The sequence below is a fragment of the Suncus etruscus genome, chromosome 5 (assembly GCF_024139225.1).
Source record: "Suncus etruscus isolate mSunEtr1 chromosome 5, mSunEtr1.pri.cur, whole genome shotgun sequence".
NCBI classification, from domain to species: domain Eukaryota; kingdom Metazoa; phylum Chordata; class Mammalia; order Eulipotyphla; family Soricidae; genus Suncus; species Suncus etruscus.
In genome coordinates this window covers 73,618,901-73,634,231 of record NC_064852.1, presented here as the reverse complement: position 1 = coordinate 73,634,231, position 15,331 = coordinate 73,618,901, and the positions used below count along the sequence as shown (strand labels likewise).

Genomic DNA, 15,331 nt, shown 5'->3' with positions numbered 1-15,331 from the left:
TTTTAAATTTAGTTCTCTTCAAATTTAGACTCCTCAGTCAAATGATAGCAATGGAGACGGCAAACATGCCTTTTCTTTTAGTGGTTGTGCAATAAAAGGTAGAGATGGGATATTCTGTACCTATAAAGCATATGTCTAAATCAGATAAAATTGAAATCTTGACAAGTCTACATTATGCTGGAATGGAGAGTAAAGTGCCATTATTTGGAACTCACCTTCAATACTGTTTTGTTTGCTTGCTTTGGGGCCATGCCTGGAAGTTTTAAGAGTTTCCTCCTGCTTCTGTGTTCTAAAATCTCTCCTACTGGGGTTCAGGTGACCATATATTGTGCTAAGGATGGACAAACTGCATGCAATGCAAGAACCTCACATGCTGTCCTGTCTCTCTTGCACATAACCTTCAGTGCTGCAGACTTGCTTTGTTTTTCCTGCTTCAGAACTGAATCTCTGGAAGATGGAAGACTCAATAATCACATCTTTACTCACTGTCTTCATATGTATTTGGGACCTTAGTCTCACTAATCTTATTTAGAAGTTTCATTATTATCTCTGCAAGTAAAAATGAATTTCTAAGTGGAGATCGAATGTGTATACTGTCTACCATGCCCATCACGCTATCTCTAAACTAATGATTATTTCTTCTATACAGAAAAAACTCAATTTAACATACCTGGCTACTCCCATCACAGCTTTCCAAAACAGCGTAGAGTTTTTCAATAGCAATGCATTTTCCCTAGGGCTTCATTAACAAGCTAGAAAGCAAAGTATGGAATATGCATTTTAAAATATATTGAAGGAGAATATGACATGCACACACTATCAGAAAGCACAAAATACAGAACTATAATAAGGTTAAAGGATAGTTAAGTTAATAGCTTAGCATTACTTAGCACTACCCAATTTTATTGGTTGCTATCTCTAACAGAGACATAATGTAATCTTGCTAAAGTACAGCATCAATCTGTCAATTTAGCCTGTGATTCAGTCACAGAGCCAACAAGTAGAAGCTTTTAATTAACCCTTGCCTGGAATATTGAATAGGGAGTGAGCAAAAGGTGGTATGAAAAGTATTTATCTTCTTGTCTCAAGTTTGATGTGTATTAAAAGTCAATGCACATACTTTGAATTTAATCAAACCAACTGTCACTGGCTTTGTTCTCTGGCTGACCCCTCCAAGCTATTAGACTGCTTTAGACACTGAATCAGAGATAAATTGAGCCCTTTAAAGAATAGCAGATTCCAACTGATTCCCTGTCAGAATCTTTCTAATGAGTCAGGCAAACTACAATTCATTATAGTAAAGTCACGAAAACTTAACACTGAGCCAAGTTTAAAGGCACTTTCTGGCAGTCCCCCAGGTTTTTAATGGATCTGCAGGGTCAACTATGGAGGCAGTTTTCTATAAGTCACCATTAATACAGAAAAAATGCTGATCTTTTCCGTCTTTGACATTGTGGGCCAGGCTAATGAGACTGTGGGTTAATAGTGCAACTTAGAATTTCTCAGAGTTCCACAAGACTAGTGTAGAGAGAGCCTACAATGAGTAGTGTAGAGAGAGCCCTGTCTACACTCAGGAATGTTTCCTGAGCTTGGAGCTATTAGTCTTTGTTGCCAGGGATGCTTGTGGCCTTCCCTTCTTGTTCCATGGCGTCTCCTCAAAACCTCTAACACTGGCATGCTTTGTGCTATAGACTGCATAGCAAAGAGAGCTGCAAAACCACAGCAGGATGCTGAGTGGACTGGTCCTCACTGTTAGATACAGAGCTTAGCTTGCAAGAAAGTAAAACTCATCTTCAGGGACCAAAAAAAAACATTGGGTAGAAGGAACCCATTAAAACTAAAAGAGGAAACTACAAATGGTAATCAGCAGTGTGGAACTTAATTCCTATATAAGGACAAAAGATAAAGCCAGAGCATAGGCAAATAAAAATGTTGGAATTGAAGTTTTCACAAAATGTTGGAAAACTGGTTAGAGTTCTCATTGGAATGGGCTACTAGGAGAACAGTTTACCCAGAGCACAAGGAATAATAACAATAATGACAATTTGAAAATGTATACCATGCTCTTTTAGTAGAGATGCAAATTTATACTACTTTTATTGGGGACAGAACTTTCACAGACCACAGGTAAACAATCAAGCAAAAATAACACCTGATTTAAAACTAGGTGCCTGGTATGGAAAATAATTTCTAGAAAAAAAATTGCTCAGAAATTCTTGAAGAAAATGATAATTAAAATATAAAATGACAACTATGGGAAGAAACATAGATTCATAGAACAGAATTAATAGATAAGTGTAAAGATAGAATGTTCCTACTATTTAAAACAGGAAATAGTGTTTTATTATTTTTGTGTATTTAATATAAATACATATTAATTTCTATGTTGGTGTACTAAAGAAAAAATATTCTGTTATGAAATGGATTTGGAAAATTCTTCTTCCAACACATTCCAATAGAGTGTCCTAATTTGTCTGTCTCAGAACTTTCAGTATGTTGATGTCTAACAAGCTCTAGTGCAAGGTTTGTCAACTAGAATCGACATTCTATCCTACTGGGCAGAAAAATATGAACTTAGCTAAGGATAGTGTTGGAAATCTCTAAGAAACTATTTTTAGTATTTATTTTTCACTATTCTACTTCAAGGCACTAAAGTAATTATTAGAAAAAAAATGTCCTCGTATTTTACTTTTTCCCCCATTTATTTTAAGAGGCTTCCCTTTACTCTTACCAGAAATTAGAGAAGACACTTATTTTATTATTTATTTTATTAAGAAATTTTTTAATGAATCACCACATGACACCAAGTTACAAAGATGGTCTATGACTGGGCTTTAGTCATTTTATGTTCCAACGTCTGTCCCTTCACCAGTGCACATTCCCCAACACAATTGTCCTCAGTTTTATCTTGGTGAGTATTTTCCTTCTTTCTCTTTTTCTCTTTCTTTCACTCTCTCTTTTCCTTTAGGCACGGTGATTTGCAATATTATTACTGAAGGATATAATACATTATCAACCTTCTTTCAGCACCTAGTTCTAGTCCAGAGTGATAATTTTCAACTATTATTGTCCTAGAGGACCCTTTTCTGTCCTATTTTATATTATTTTTGGTTTTGAGGCCATGCCCAGTGGTACTCAAGGCTTACTCCTAGCTCTGCACTCAGGAATTAATTCTGCCAGGCTCTGGGACAATATGGGATTCCAAAGACTAAATTCATTTTATCCCATGCAAGGCAAACACCCTACACCCCCCCCCATATACCACTCTAAACAATTTTATTATTTAAAATTTTTATTACTTTCTGGGCCACAAACAGCTGTGCTTAGTAATGTACTCAAGTAACATTACCAGCAGAGCTGGGGGGACTATGTGGTTTGCTGGGGATTGAACCTGAGTTAGATGCATTCAAAGCAAGGAGGCAAGAGTCCCTACCTGCTCTACTCCTCTCTCTCTCTTCTCTCTCTCTGTCTCTCTCTCTGTCTCTCTCTGTCTCTGTCTCTCTCTCTCTCTCTCTCTCTCTCTCTCTCTCACACACACACACACACACACACACACTCTACTTTTCCTTACTTTTTCTTTTCTTTCCCTTTTTTTTTGAGGGTCACACCCCAGAGGTGCTCAGGACTTACTCCTATTCTGTGCTCAGAGGATTACTCCTGACATATGTGGTACTTCTTTTTTAAAGAATTTAGTCAGAGTCTATAAAGTGGTAAGAAAAATTATATTCTTTTTATATTAAAGAAATGTATTTGGAGAGATCCACTTAAGCAGCTCCCAAACAACCTGAGGAGTACTTCCCAGAAAGGAAGAGAGAAGAAAAGTTCAATAAATGTTCAGGTTATTAGAAGCTGATCTGACCCTGAAGTGCTGAGGATCACTTTTGGAGTCTTCCACAGCAAGGCATGTACCCCTGACCTAAGCCATCTCCTGGCCCTGATGAAGAATTTTAAATATGATTTCATTTTCATTTATTTTTATTTACTTATGAAGAATTTTTAAATATAATTTTTTATTTTCATGCTTTTAAAGAAGCATGGATTTCAACCAGAACTTGAAAACATTTTAAATTACATATCTTGAATTATTTTGCTTTTCAAAATTTGGAGGTGTTAATTCCCCTCATCTTATCAAAGATGATTAAACATAAATTATAGGTTATTTGCCAATAGTTTAATCGCACATGAGCACATCACTTGTGAATTTCTTTTATTAGTTTCCAATATTTTGGGTTTAATTAAATATGATTTGTCCCTCATTAGAACAAAACATTGACAAGATTTAAATTCCTAAGTACATACTTTGAAAGAGAAAAAATATGAAGTAACAATAATAAGTTGTGGAGTTAACAGTCTTAGATTTTTTTTAGATTGTCTAATGAAAATAATTAAGTTTAGGATTAATTATAAGATTAATCATAAGATTAACATTTAATTGCAGAAAGATCCATTTATTAAGAAAAGGGTATAGTGCTCCCTACTGGTTACTTTTGGTAAATTATATCTTCTGTTAACATTTGTTAACATTTGTTTAAGAAAGTGAGGATATATAGAATTTGTTAAAATGATTTTCTAAAATGAGAAACATGCAGAAGCACGTCGATAATAAAATATTCAGATTTAAGCATACCGACTACTTCATTTCAAGAGTTCTTTAAATTTTTTATTTAAGAAATTGCATTGCAAGAAATCAAAAGATAGTTTTTTAGTTCCCTCTGCTGACAAAAAATTAGTAATGCACTTGATTCTGCGTTTAGGGAAAGAATAAAAGTTGCTATGAATTAGTATGGTGATCTTTTTCCTTTCCTTTTTTTTTTTTTTTTTTTTGTACAGGATATATAATTAAAAATTGTAATTTTTAAAACAATATCATACTTTAACAGTATGTAATGTCCAGAGAGTAATTCTGATTGATGAGTTCACTATGATTGATGAGCTTACCTATGATAAACACCAGTTAAATAATCAGTGTGACTAATATTATTTTACATTTATTATTTTATAATATCCTTGTTAAGGTGCTCATGTTTGTCAGATGAATATTATAAAAGTAAGGGTCTTTTTCAGACCAGTTTTCCTCTCCTTATACTCCTTGCTACATCATCATGGATTTTTTTTAAGTTTTAGTATTTTGGAGGACTTGTTGTAACAAAGAATCATTGATATTGTACAAATCCACATTCTAGACAGGATGAGAAAAACTTAGTCTAAAAGAACACGTTACGGATAGGTGTGAACACTTATGAAGAAATAAAAAATATTTGAATGAAAATAAAAACATTTTTCTTAAAATATTTTATAAAATGATATGTCATTAGGGAATAATATCTTTAGCTCCATATTAATCAGTCTATCTCTATTTCTCTCCATAAATATTAAATAAGAAATTAAAAATAAAAGATATATATTTTATTTTTTATATTAATTTTTTGGGGAATCTGTAAATTTTTGCCATGTTTTAATTTTTTTATTTATTTCAATGTAGGTATTCACCTGTTTATTATTATTATTATTATTATTATGTATTATTTTTTTTTTTTTTTTACTTTTTCTGCTGGTTTTCAGTTATAAAAATTAATCCCCATTATTTGATACAGGCATTCTACTTTTCTCATTTATTATAAACATTGTCACCATAGTTGTCAGTGTAGTTATTTTTCTAGACTGCACTCACCATTCTTTGTGGGTGAGCTTCAAATGGTGAGCCAGTCCTTCCAGCCCTCATCTCTATTGTCTCTGGGCATTATTCAAATAATGTCTTTTATTTTTCTTAAAACCCATAGATAAGTGAGACTATTTTGTGTCTATCTCTCTCTCTCTGACTTATTTCACTCAGTATAATAGATTCCATGCGGCATCCATGTATAGAAAAAAAAAGAGTTTTTTAATATGTGACAGGGAGAGAGCTGCAGGACAAGTCTTGCCTTAACATTTCTGAAACCCTTTTCTGGGCGCTGTCCTCATGTCTGGCCTCCTATTCAAATCTTCATTCTTACATGGGCTTAAAAGTGACCTTCATGTTGATTCTTCTTCCTGATTTTTTTTCCTCTCAGTTTTGTACTCTAACCTAGCTAGCTTGGTTCCTTCTCTTTTGATATGGTACTCTGCACTCTGGAATTTTTTAAATTTTCTTTGTAATTGTCTATTTTTGTTATTCTCCTGTTAAAACTTAAAACAAGCTAGTTAAATCAGAGTCACTTATTGTTTAACCCTATTCAATAAGTTCACATTGCATTTAGAAATGTGTGTGTGAAATGAGAGAAATAGAGAAAGACAGATAGGCAGACAGACAGATAGACAGAGGAAAACAAAAACAAAACCTTTACTCTGTCTTTAACGACCTGCATGATCTAAGCTACTCTTGTGTCTTCAAACCCTACCCATACTTTTTCCTTTACAATTTAAGGAATCTTTCTACTGATTTTTCTTTGTAAATAGAAGGCAAATTTCATTTGCAAATCTTTCTTTCAATGTTCTCTCTTCAAATAGAACACTCAGGATATAGCTATCCAGTATCCATTGTGGTCAGTTGCCTCAATGAGAAGGCTCTCCAGGGAATACTTTTTTTTTTTTTAATTGTACATGGTTTACTATTTTTTCTTTTCTACTAAATTATTATCTCCCACAAATAAGGCATCGAGACTAACTAAAATACTGCCTGTCTCTGAATTTACCACGCTTAGCTTAAGACTTCCTTCTATTTACTTATATTTGATCCTCAACCATCCTTTAAGCTGTCTGCATGTGTAGTAGGTTTATATAAAGTAATAATTTATTATTGTTTGCACATAATCGAAAATATTTTCTGGTATATTGTTATGGAATAAGATTTGAAATTGCTTCTGAAACTTACCACACCACTAGCCCTCATGAGGGGCGCCTTCAAGTCAGGAAAAACATTTTCCAAGTACCACTTGAAGCTTTTGCATTTGAGTTTCTGCCGAAGTTCCCGTTGCTGCGTGAGGTCCCCAGCATCTGGCACCTGATCTAAAGAGGTGATCCCGGTGGCCATAGAATAATTCTTTATACTCATCGAGCCAAACCTCAGCTACCCGCATCAAGTTCCGCTCCACCGTCTTCACTGGGTCTTTGGGGAAGGAATATGGATGTATCATCTCTGAATAAGTGTGGCCCACTCGGGTAGCAGGGAACAATCTCAACCTCGCCACCACACATCCACACCTGGAACAGTCTGAATAATACACAACCATTACATAACATGTCCACAAATTATTTGATTTAAAATAATTGAACATAATTAAAAGTGTAATTAACACTAACAGAAAACACTGGGAATCCTTGCTGTGTTTTCAGAGATCAAATTATGATTCTTTGCAAGTAAGGAAAGCACCTTAATTAACCCCATGTGCTATTATCTTTCTCTTTACCCTTTTTCTTTGGTGCTTGGGGGACTGAACCCAGGTTTCATGCATGCAAGGCATGGAATTTATAAGGGAGTCACTCCCTAGTTTTCTCCCACATTTAGATGAGAAATTGTGTGTGAACTCTAATAAAATTTATGAGAGCTACCACGTCTACAAAATCAGTTTGTGATAAAGAAACATTAATACCCAAAGGACAATTTCTATGAAAGTTCCTTGTAGTGATTATACTGGAAAATTAACTTATTTAATTGGTTTAACCCTAAATTTAAATTTAAGTTATTAATTATTTTATTAGTAAGATATTTATTTTTAGTTTGTCATTTGTTGGTCATTAACAAATTAAAAAAATAAAATTCTTGATTGTAAAGAGAATTTTAGAAATACCTTGAATGAGAGTTCCATATTTTCTCCACCCCAAACATCAAGCCCCGGGTCATATGTTCCAAGTTCATAAAAGTAACTTTTGTCAATAGAAAATAATCCACCTGCCATGATGGGACACCTACAGAAAAAAAATTTTCTTTAAAAAACTTGTTTCTCACTGGAGATCAACTTTTGAAGTGGAGCTTCTGCACAACTGTGTGAGGTTTTGAGGCATATCAACATAGCTATCAATTCTGGAATAGTCTTATATAGGAGATGTAGATAGCAAATAAATGAAAAGTTTCCTGATTCTTGGGTAAGCACATGATTAAGTATAGCAAAAATAAGATAAAGATGAATATTATTTTATCCTTTAGTTTTCAAACTCAACCTCTACGTTCATAAGTATAAAAACTTGTATAAAAATATAAAAATAATCAACCATTGATATTTGTAAGTATAAAAAAGCAAAGTATGTCCTTAGGTATAGTATTAGAATAGAATTATTCAATTAAGACAGATATGAATTTGAATTCTGAGTTTTCTATTTAAATATTAAAATTTTAATGCTATATTCCAAAATCATCAGAAAGTAACATTCCTTAAAAATTGAAAGGAAACTAACATTAGGTACTATTTTAGAATATAAGTAAATAATTTCAATGGATTTAATAGAAAATAAATTATTTCAATTTGACCTACCATCATTCACAATAATCTTTCTGACAGGGTTTCCTACATAAGGCATTCTAATTCCACACTCTCTACCAGTGTCTGCTTTCCTTAACCATTGTCTAAACATCCCCTCCTAAGCCCCATATTCCTTCTTTTGCTACCTCATACCCTGGGAAATGTCTTAATTCATAAGCCTGACCTCCACATCTCTCTATGGTTTATTTTCTAGGAGTTTCAAATCTAAAGAGAATAATTCATAGTAATGGGTAAATCATAATCTATGTGAGCTAAATTCAGGTAAACTTTGTTACAAATGAATGATCTCTGGTTGTTTACTTGTTTCTAGTCAAGTTACCTATTGAGCAAGACTCCTGCTATTCAGAGTGGAGCCATTTGCATGCTTGCTCCACAGACTTAGAATTTTGAGGAAGTATTAGGAAACTTCCATTAGGCACAAGGTCAATTTTTGTTCTTTGTTCTTGCTTTCCTGGCAATAAAGATCAATTTGTTAAACTATTTTGTCCTATGTCTATTTCTTAATCTATTTACAGATTTTGACTCCCCTCCAATAGAAAAAGTAGAATTTGACTCTAATAGAAAAGTATAATAGTAGTTATTAATGTCGTAATATTTTTATTGATGTCATCTTCATCTAACATCTTATAGTTCAATACTAAAATCCATAAGAAAGCTTATTAATAGGATTTTAATACTATATATATATTTATATAAAATGTGTCACATCAACCAATTTGAGGGTTAAATTTCAGAGAAAACAATATTGTTAGTGATTTTCTGAATTCAGGACTGAATAATCTACAGCTGGTTCTTTTATATAAGTTTTGTTAGAGCGAAACAGTTTTCAGAAAAATTATTTTTTGTTTGTTATTTATTTCATATAACTATATTCTTGATACTTTGCTGAATGATGATACAAATTTTATGGTGGAGGTGCTTTCTATACATGTATAAGAAGATATATAACTACTTTCTATTGTTAAATTTTGAATGCTTACCTTATTATATCTGTTTCTTTAATATTGTTTTTTGCAACAACATCTGGAGGAATTGTTCTCCAAGCAAAGTTCATGGGCCACACAAAGATGCCTCTTTGAAAGTTGTTCACTGTCATGTAACTAATGTAGGAAGAAAAAGTGTGTCCTGAGATTATGAACATCTTTATATGCTTCACCAACTCAAAGCTATGTCTTGTTTTATTGAATAAAACAGGTACAGATTATTGTATGCATATGATTTTAGATCATAACAACTTTAAAAATAACATTCAAGAAAATTATTAAGTACAATATTTCTATAGTGATTGACTATTCAATGTTTATTTTAACTTACACTTTTCTCATACTATTGCTCTAACCATTTTTGAGAATAAAACACCAATAATGTATATGTATATGTATAATATTTTTAACAGAGGGGAGAACTAAACTTAAGTAAAATAGATTTTTTTGCATTTAGCTTAAAATAAAGTGGTAGAAAACTAAATAAAGCTTATTAGAATTTAATGATAATAATAAAAAGTGCAGTGGTGTTAAAATGCTGTGCAGGCCTGTTCTGATTCCAATATAGCTATCACATATTTTTATTTATTTAAATAGATTTATTAATTTTGAAAAAATATATATATTAGGAGAATTACCACCACTTTTTGCACCTGATGTTTAAAGAGTCACTTTAGAAGTATGTTATCGAGACATATTACCTCATATCCTTATCATTGATAACTTCAATTACTGGGCAGGCTACTTTTTTTCTACTTAAGTAAACTCTCTCAAGAAGAGGTTCCAACCAACCAACATTACACTCCACATGAGAATCTAAGAATGTTAATACATCACCTAGAAACAAAAAATACAAACAAAAAAAAAACAAGTAATAAAACCCAACATTTAAATGTGTATATTTTATATTTAAAAGTTTGGGGAATCAATTTAGATAAGTGGTTATAATAGTCTTATCATTACTGTAGTTCAGGATTCTATAATTCTATATTGAATGTGTTCTATAATAAGATGAAATAATGTTTATCATATTTGATCTTTACTATAAACCTTAAGTCTAATTTTCATTCCCATTTAAGAGGGACAAAGAACTTCAGCAATATGTCCAAAGTTGTGTAACTGAGAGGCAGTATAATATTAGAAAGAAAATGAAGTAATCTATTGATAATATTCCTAAAATATATAGTGATAAACAAATAGACCTTTAAGTATCAAAATGCTTGGTGTAAAAAATAATAGTGGGCAAAGAATAAGGTGGATTTAGTCGCCTGGGCCAAGTGAGAGGTATTTTCTATCCTCCTTTGAGATATATATATATATATATATATATATATATATACATACATACATACATATACACATATATATGTATATATATGAAATACATCTCAGTTATTGGTATTCAGTAGTTTTATAGCTACCTATTCAACAGTGGTGGAATATTTTTGTCTTTTATACTTGTTTGTTTTGTTCTGTGGATAGCAATGGAGGGTTACTCCTGGCTCAGTGCAGGGAATTTAACCTGGATCCACTGCCCTAGTCAACAGCGGAATTTTGCTTACAAATAAAGGGCAGGGGCCGGAGTGAGGGTGCTAGCCTAGGACGAACCATAGTTCTATCTCCTGGCATCCCATATGGTCCCCCAAGCCAGAAGCGATTTTTGAGCTCATAGTCAGGAGTAACCCCTGAGTGTCACTGGGTGTGGCTAAAAATCAAACAAAAAATAATAAATAAAGGGCAACCTTGGAGGAAAGTGTTTTGAAGCAGTTTCTTTAGACAGAATCAAGCTGTGCTATGTAGAAGCTCCTTACCTATGTACCCCTTCCCTAAGTACTTTATTTTCAAATTGACAATTATGTCTGCTCATTATTCCGAGGCAATCCTATCTTCAGGGAATTATAGCTACTGAAAGGCCATTGTATCCTAATGGTATATTCTTGATAGCCTTCTTATTGCTCACAGGGATTATCTATACAAGTATGGTGTATTATCATGCTCTATCAAGTGTCTACTTCACTAGTATTACAGACTACAGTATTACAGCATTACAAATAATTGTTCCTATCTTACTGTCCCAGGGTTAAATTTAGTGATAGCTCCACAAGACTTCTGTCTAGTAGAGACATAATGGGGCCAAAGAAATTAAAATCCTCAGTATTCACTGAGAGATGGATGGTTCTTCAAATTTTTCATCTGGTTCAAATTCTTTTTTTTTTTTTAATTTTATTGTGGTCAAGGTGAATTACAATTCTTTCACAGTAATATTTGAGGCACATAGTAACAATGGATGAGGGGCATTCCCACCACCAGTGTTGTCCTCTCTCCACCCCTGTTCCCAGCATATATCCCATATCTCCCTCACTTACCCTCCTAATGCTACTGCAGCTGTTCCCTGCTATCGTGGTCAAAGTGAATTACAAATCTTTCACAGTAATATTTAAGGCACATAGTGACAATGAACGAGGGGCATTCCCACCACCAGTGTTGTCCTCCCTCCACCCCTGTTCCCAGCATGCATCCCATATCTCTCTCCTTTACGCCCTGTAATGCTAGTGTAACTGTTCCCCTCTTGTACAACTTGTTGTAGATTGGGTATCGATTTTGTTGTCGTTGACTTTGGCTTTGGTGTTCAAGTCTGCTCATTTTTTTATTTCGACTAAATGTTCATATGCCTATCTAATTTTTACCAAAGCTTTCTTTTATTTGTTCCTACAACCCAAGGGAAGTATCATCTACCAAATGATCAATGATTTTTTTTGTCTCTGTGTTTGGCTTAAAGGTCTTGGAAACAATCTAACTTCTTAGTTTTAGGGATTATAATTATAGATTATTTTTTATGTCTAGAGGGTCTCTTGCATTTGCTCTAATTTTTAAAGCTAGAGAATGAGAGGTGGCTTGGCCTGTGAGGATTCACCAGGCTTTCTAGCCCTGATCAGTGTTAGAGCCTAAAGGATTTCTGAATTATATCTTCCAGTAAAGCTGTTAAATGTTCTTAAATCCTTTTGAATTCCTGAAAGGTATTAAGTGCTCTTCAGAACAGAGAATGTGTCCTTGGATGAAAGTTTTTGAGACACAGTTGTTTTGGGGGGTAGGGGTTCAGCCACACCCAGTGACGCTCAGGGATTACTTCTGGCTATGCACTCAGAAATCGCTACTGGCTTGGGGGACAATATGGGACTCCGGGGGATTGAACTTCGGTCTGCCATAGGCTAGCGCAGGCAAGGTAGACTCCTTACCGCTTGCACCATCATTCTGGACCCGAGACACAGTTTTCTATTATTCAGAACTCAAGCATCTGCCTTCCACCAACACTAGAATATGAACTATGGGCTCAACCATTTACAGGAGAAAGAAACAGAATTTTTTTGTTTGTATTTTTGTTTTTGGGTCACACCTGGCAGCGCTCAGGGGTTACTCCTGGCTCTATGCTCAAAAATCACTCCTGGCAGGTTCAGGGGACAATATGGGATGCCGGATTCGAACCAAAGACCTTCTTTCTGCTTTCAAGGCAAATGCCTTACCTCCATGCTATCTCTCCGGCCTGAAATAGAATTTTAGAAAAAAAATGCTTTGCTACTTTATAGCAATTTACAAAAATGAATTTTTTTGTTTGTGTTTGGGCCACACCCAGTGACGCTCAGGGGTTACTCCTGGCTATGCGCCCAGAAGTTGCTCCTGGCTTGGGGGACCATATGGGACACTGGGGGATCGAACCGTGGTCTATCCAAGGCTAGCGCAGGCAAGGCAGGCATCTTACCTCTAGTGCCACTGCCCGGCCCCGAATGAATTGTTTTTATGCATCTATTGACTATGTAATAGATACATACACATATAGCATGTTATTATGCATATTTGAGCTGTATATATAGTTATTTATATGCACGATATTAATGTATTTTATAGTTTATAAGATAATTTGTTTTAAATAATATTCTATGATAATTTGAAAGCAACTCTCCAGAAAATGACAAATACTTCATATGTGGATAGCTATATATTTTCTTTTTTTTTTTTGTTTTTGTTTTTTCGGGCCACACCCGTTTGATGCTCAGGGGTTACTCCTGGCTAAGGGCTCAGAAATTGCCCCTGGCTTGGGGGGACCAATGGGACGCCGGGGGATCGAACCGCAGTCCTTCCTTCCTTGGCTAGCACTTGCAAGGCAGACACCTTACCTCTAGCGCCACCTCCCGGCCCCATAGCTAGATTTTTTTTTCAAATTAAAACTGAACAATTTAATAAGTTACTAATAAAACAGATGTTTCCAACTAATCTGTAACAATTTAATAAGTCATTAAAGCAATTTAGTGGTATTGAATAGACTGTGAAAAATAAATTTAAGATATAAAAATATGTGTTATGTGACATGACTACTGAAGTTAAAGTATAGAATAAATATAACTATAAGTATACACCTATATTTATCACAGATCATAATATAAAATTTATTAGTGTGAATTGTTATTAATGTAATTTGACAGTAACTAAATCAAAATTGGACTAATATGACCAAGGATGTAAAGGAATCATCAAGAAGCAAATTTTTATTATAACCTTGATTTTCAAGAAATTATCTAGTTTTGTGTTTATATTTATATATGCTTAATCAGGCAAAGCAGCAACAGCTATATATTAGTATATTATATTGCATCTGAGGAAATCTATGATATCTAATAGTTTGTGCTATTTTGGATATAAACAATTATCATGTGTTTTATTCCATGCAAACAGAGAGAAAATTTTGGGGTTTTTTTTGGGGGGGAGGGTCACACCCAGTGGTGCTCAGGGGTTAATTCCTGGTTCTGTGTTCAGAAATCGCTCCTGGAAGACACAGGGGACTATATGGGATGCCGGGATTCAAACCACCATCCATTTTGGATTGGCTGCATGCAAGGCAAATGCCCTACAGCTGTGCTATCTCTCCAGCCCCTGGAGTAACATTTTTAATCTTACACACATTAGTTATATTTATATAAATTTCTATCTTTAGTCTCAAATATACATAAATAAAGTCAACATTTAATTCCTATACCAAGTTCATTTTTCTTTCTTTGACCCCACCAATAAACAAATTACCTATTATTTGACAGGTAAGATTTCTCTCATTTTTCTCTTCACATCATATATGAAGACAAGTATTATAGGTATCATGCCCCCAATATGAGTATTTTCTAAATATGACTATTCTCTTCATCTCTTTTTACCTACCTAGTGATTGCACAACTTTAATAAACTCTTACTTTATTTACCTATATCCTTGATAAACTAATAATATACATTATCTTCTTTAGAGATAGACTAAGTTTTCAATATATATATCAGGGGTTGGAGTGTTAGCATAGTGGGTCTGGAACTTGCCTTGCATGTGGCCAACCTTGGTTGGCTTCCCATATGATCCATCATTATTGCCAAAAAGTTATTACTGAATGCAGATCCAGAAGTGACCCCTGTTACTTTGTCATGCTCAAAAAGTTTTTTTAAAAACTTTTTAAAAGTTTTTTAAAGTTGTCATTCATTGGTTTATAGTATTTCATAGTATATCAAAAGTAGTGACTACATTCCTGAAACAATGTAAAAGCGTTAAAAAATTCTTCTTTTCTTCCACCACCAATAAATCTTCAACCACTCTCAATGATCTACACACAACAGACACTATAAACTTCTTGAAAGATATTATGCATATTTCTGCATCAAAATATTACCCTCTGGGGCTGGAGAGATAGATGGAGGTAAGGCATGTTTGCCTTGCATGCAGACAGTAAGTAGTTCGAATCCTGGCATCCCATATGGTCCCCTGAGCCGGCCAGGAGTGATTTCTGAGCATAGAGCCAAGAGTAAACCCTGAGTGCTGCCAGGTGTGACCCAAAAACCAAAAAAAAAAAAAAAGAATTTTTT

At 34.0% G+C, this 15,331-nt stretch overlaps 1 protein-coding gene across 1 annotated transcript in view; it reads right to left on the bottom strand.

Moving 5' to 3' along the window:
- The window catches only part of GALNT5 (polypeptide N-acetylgalactosaminyltransferase 5), a 50,310-nt gene that overhangs the window by 10,267 nt on the left and 24,712 nt on the right, over positions 1-15,331 (bottom strand). The window contains 8 exon segments of the mRNA XM_049773103.1: positions 671-733; positions 2,509-2,532; positions 6,851-6,988; positions 6,990-7,106; positions 7,108-7,179; positions 7,767-7,884; positions 9,437-9,556; positions 10,141-10,276. Coding sequence (XP_049629060.1) covers positions 671-733; positions 2,509-2,532; positions 6,851-6,988; positions 6,990-7,106; positions 7,108-7,179; positions 7,767-7,884; positions 9,437-9,556; positions 10,141-10,276 — 788 coding nt within the window.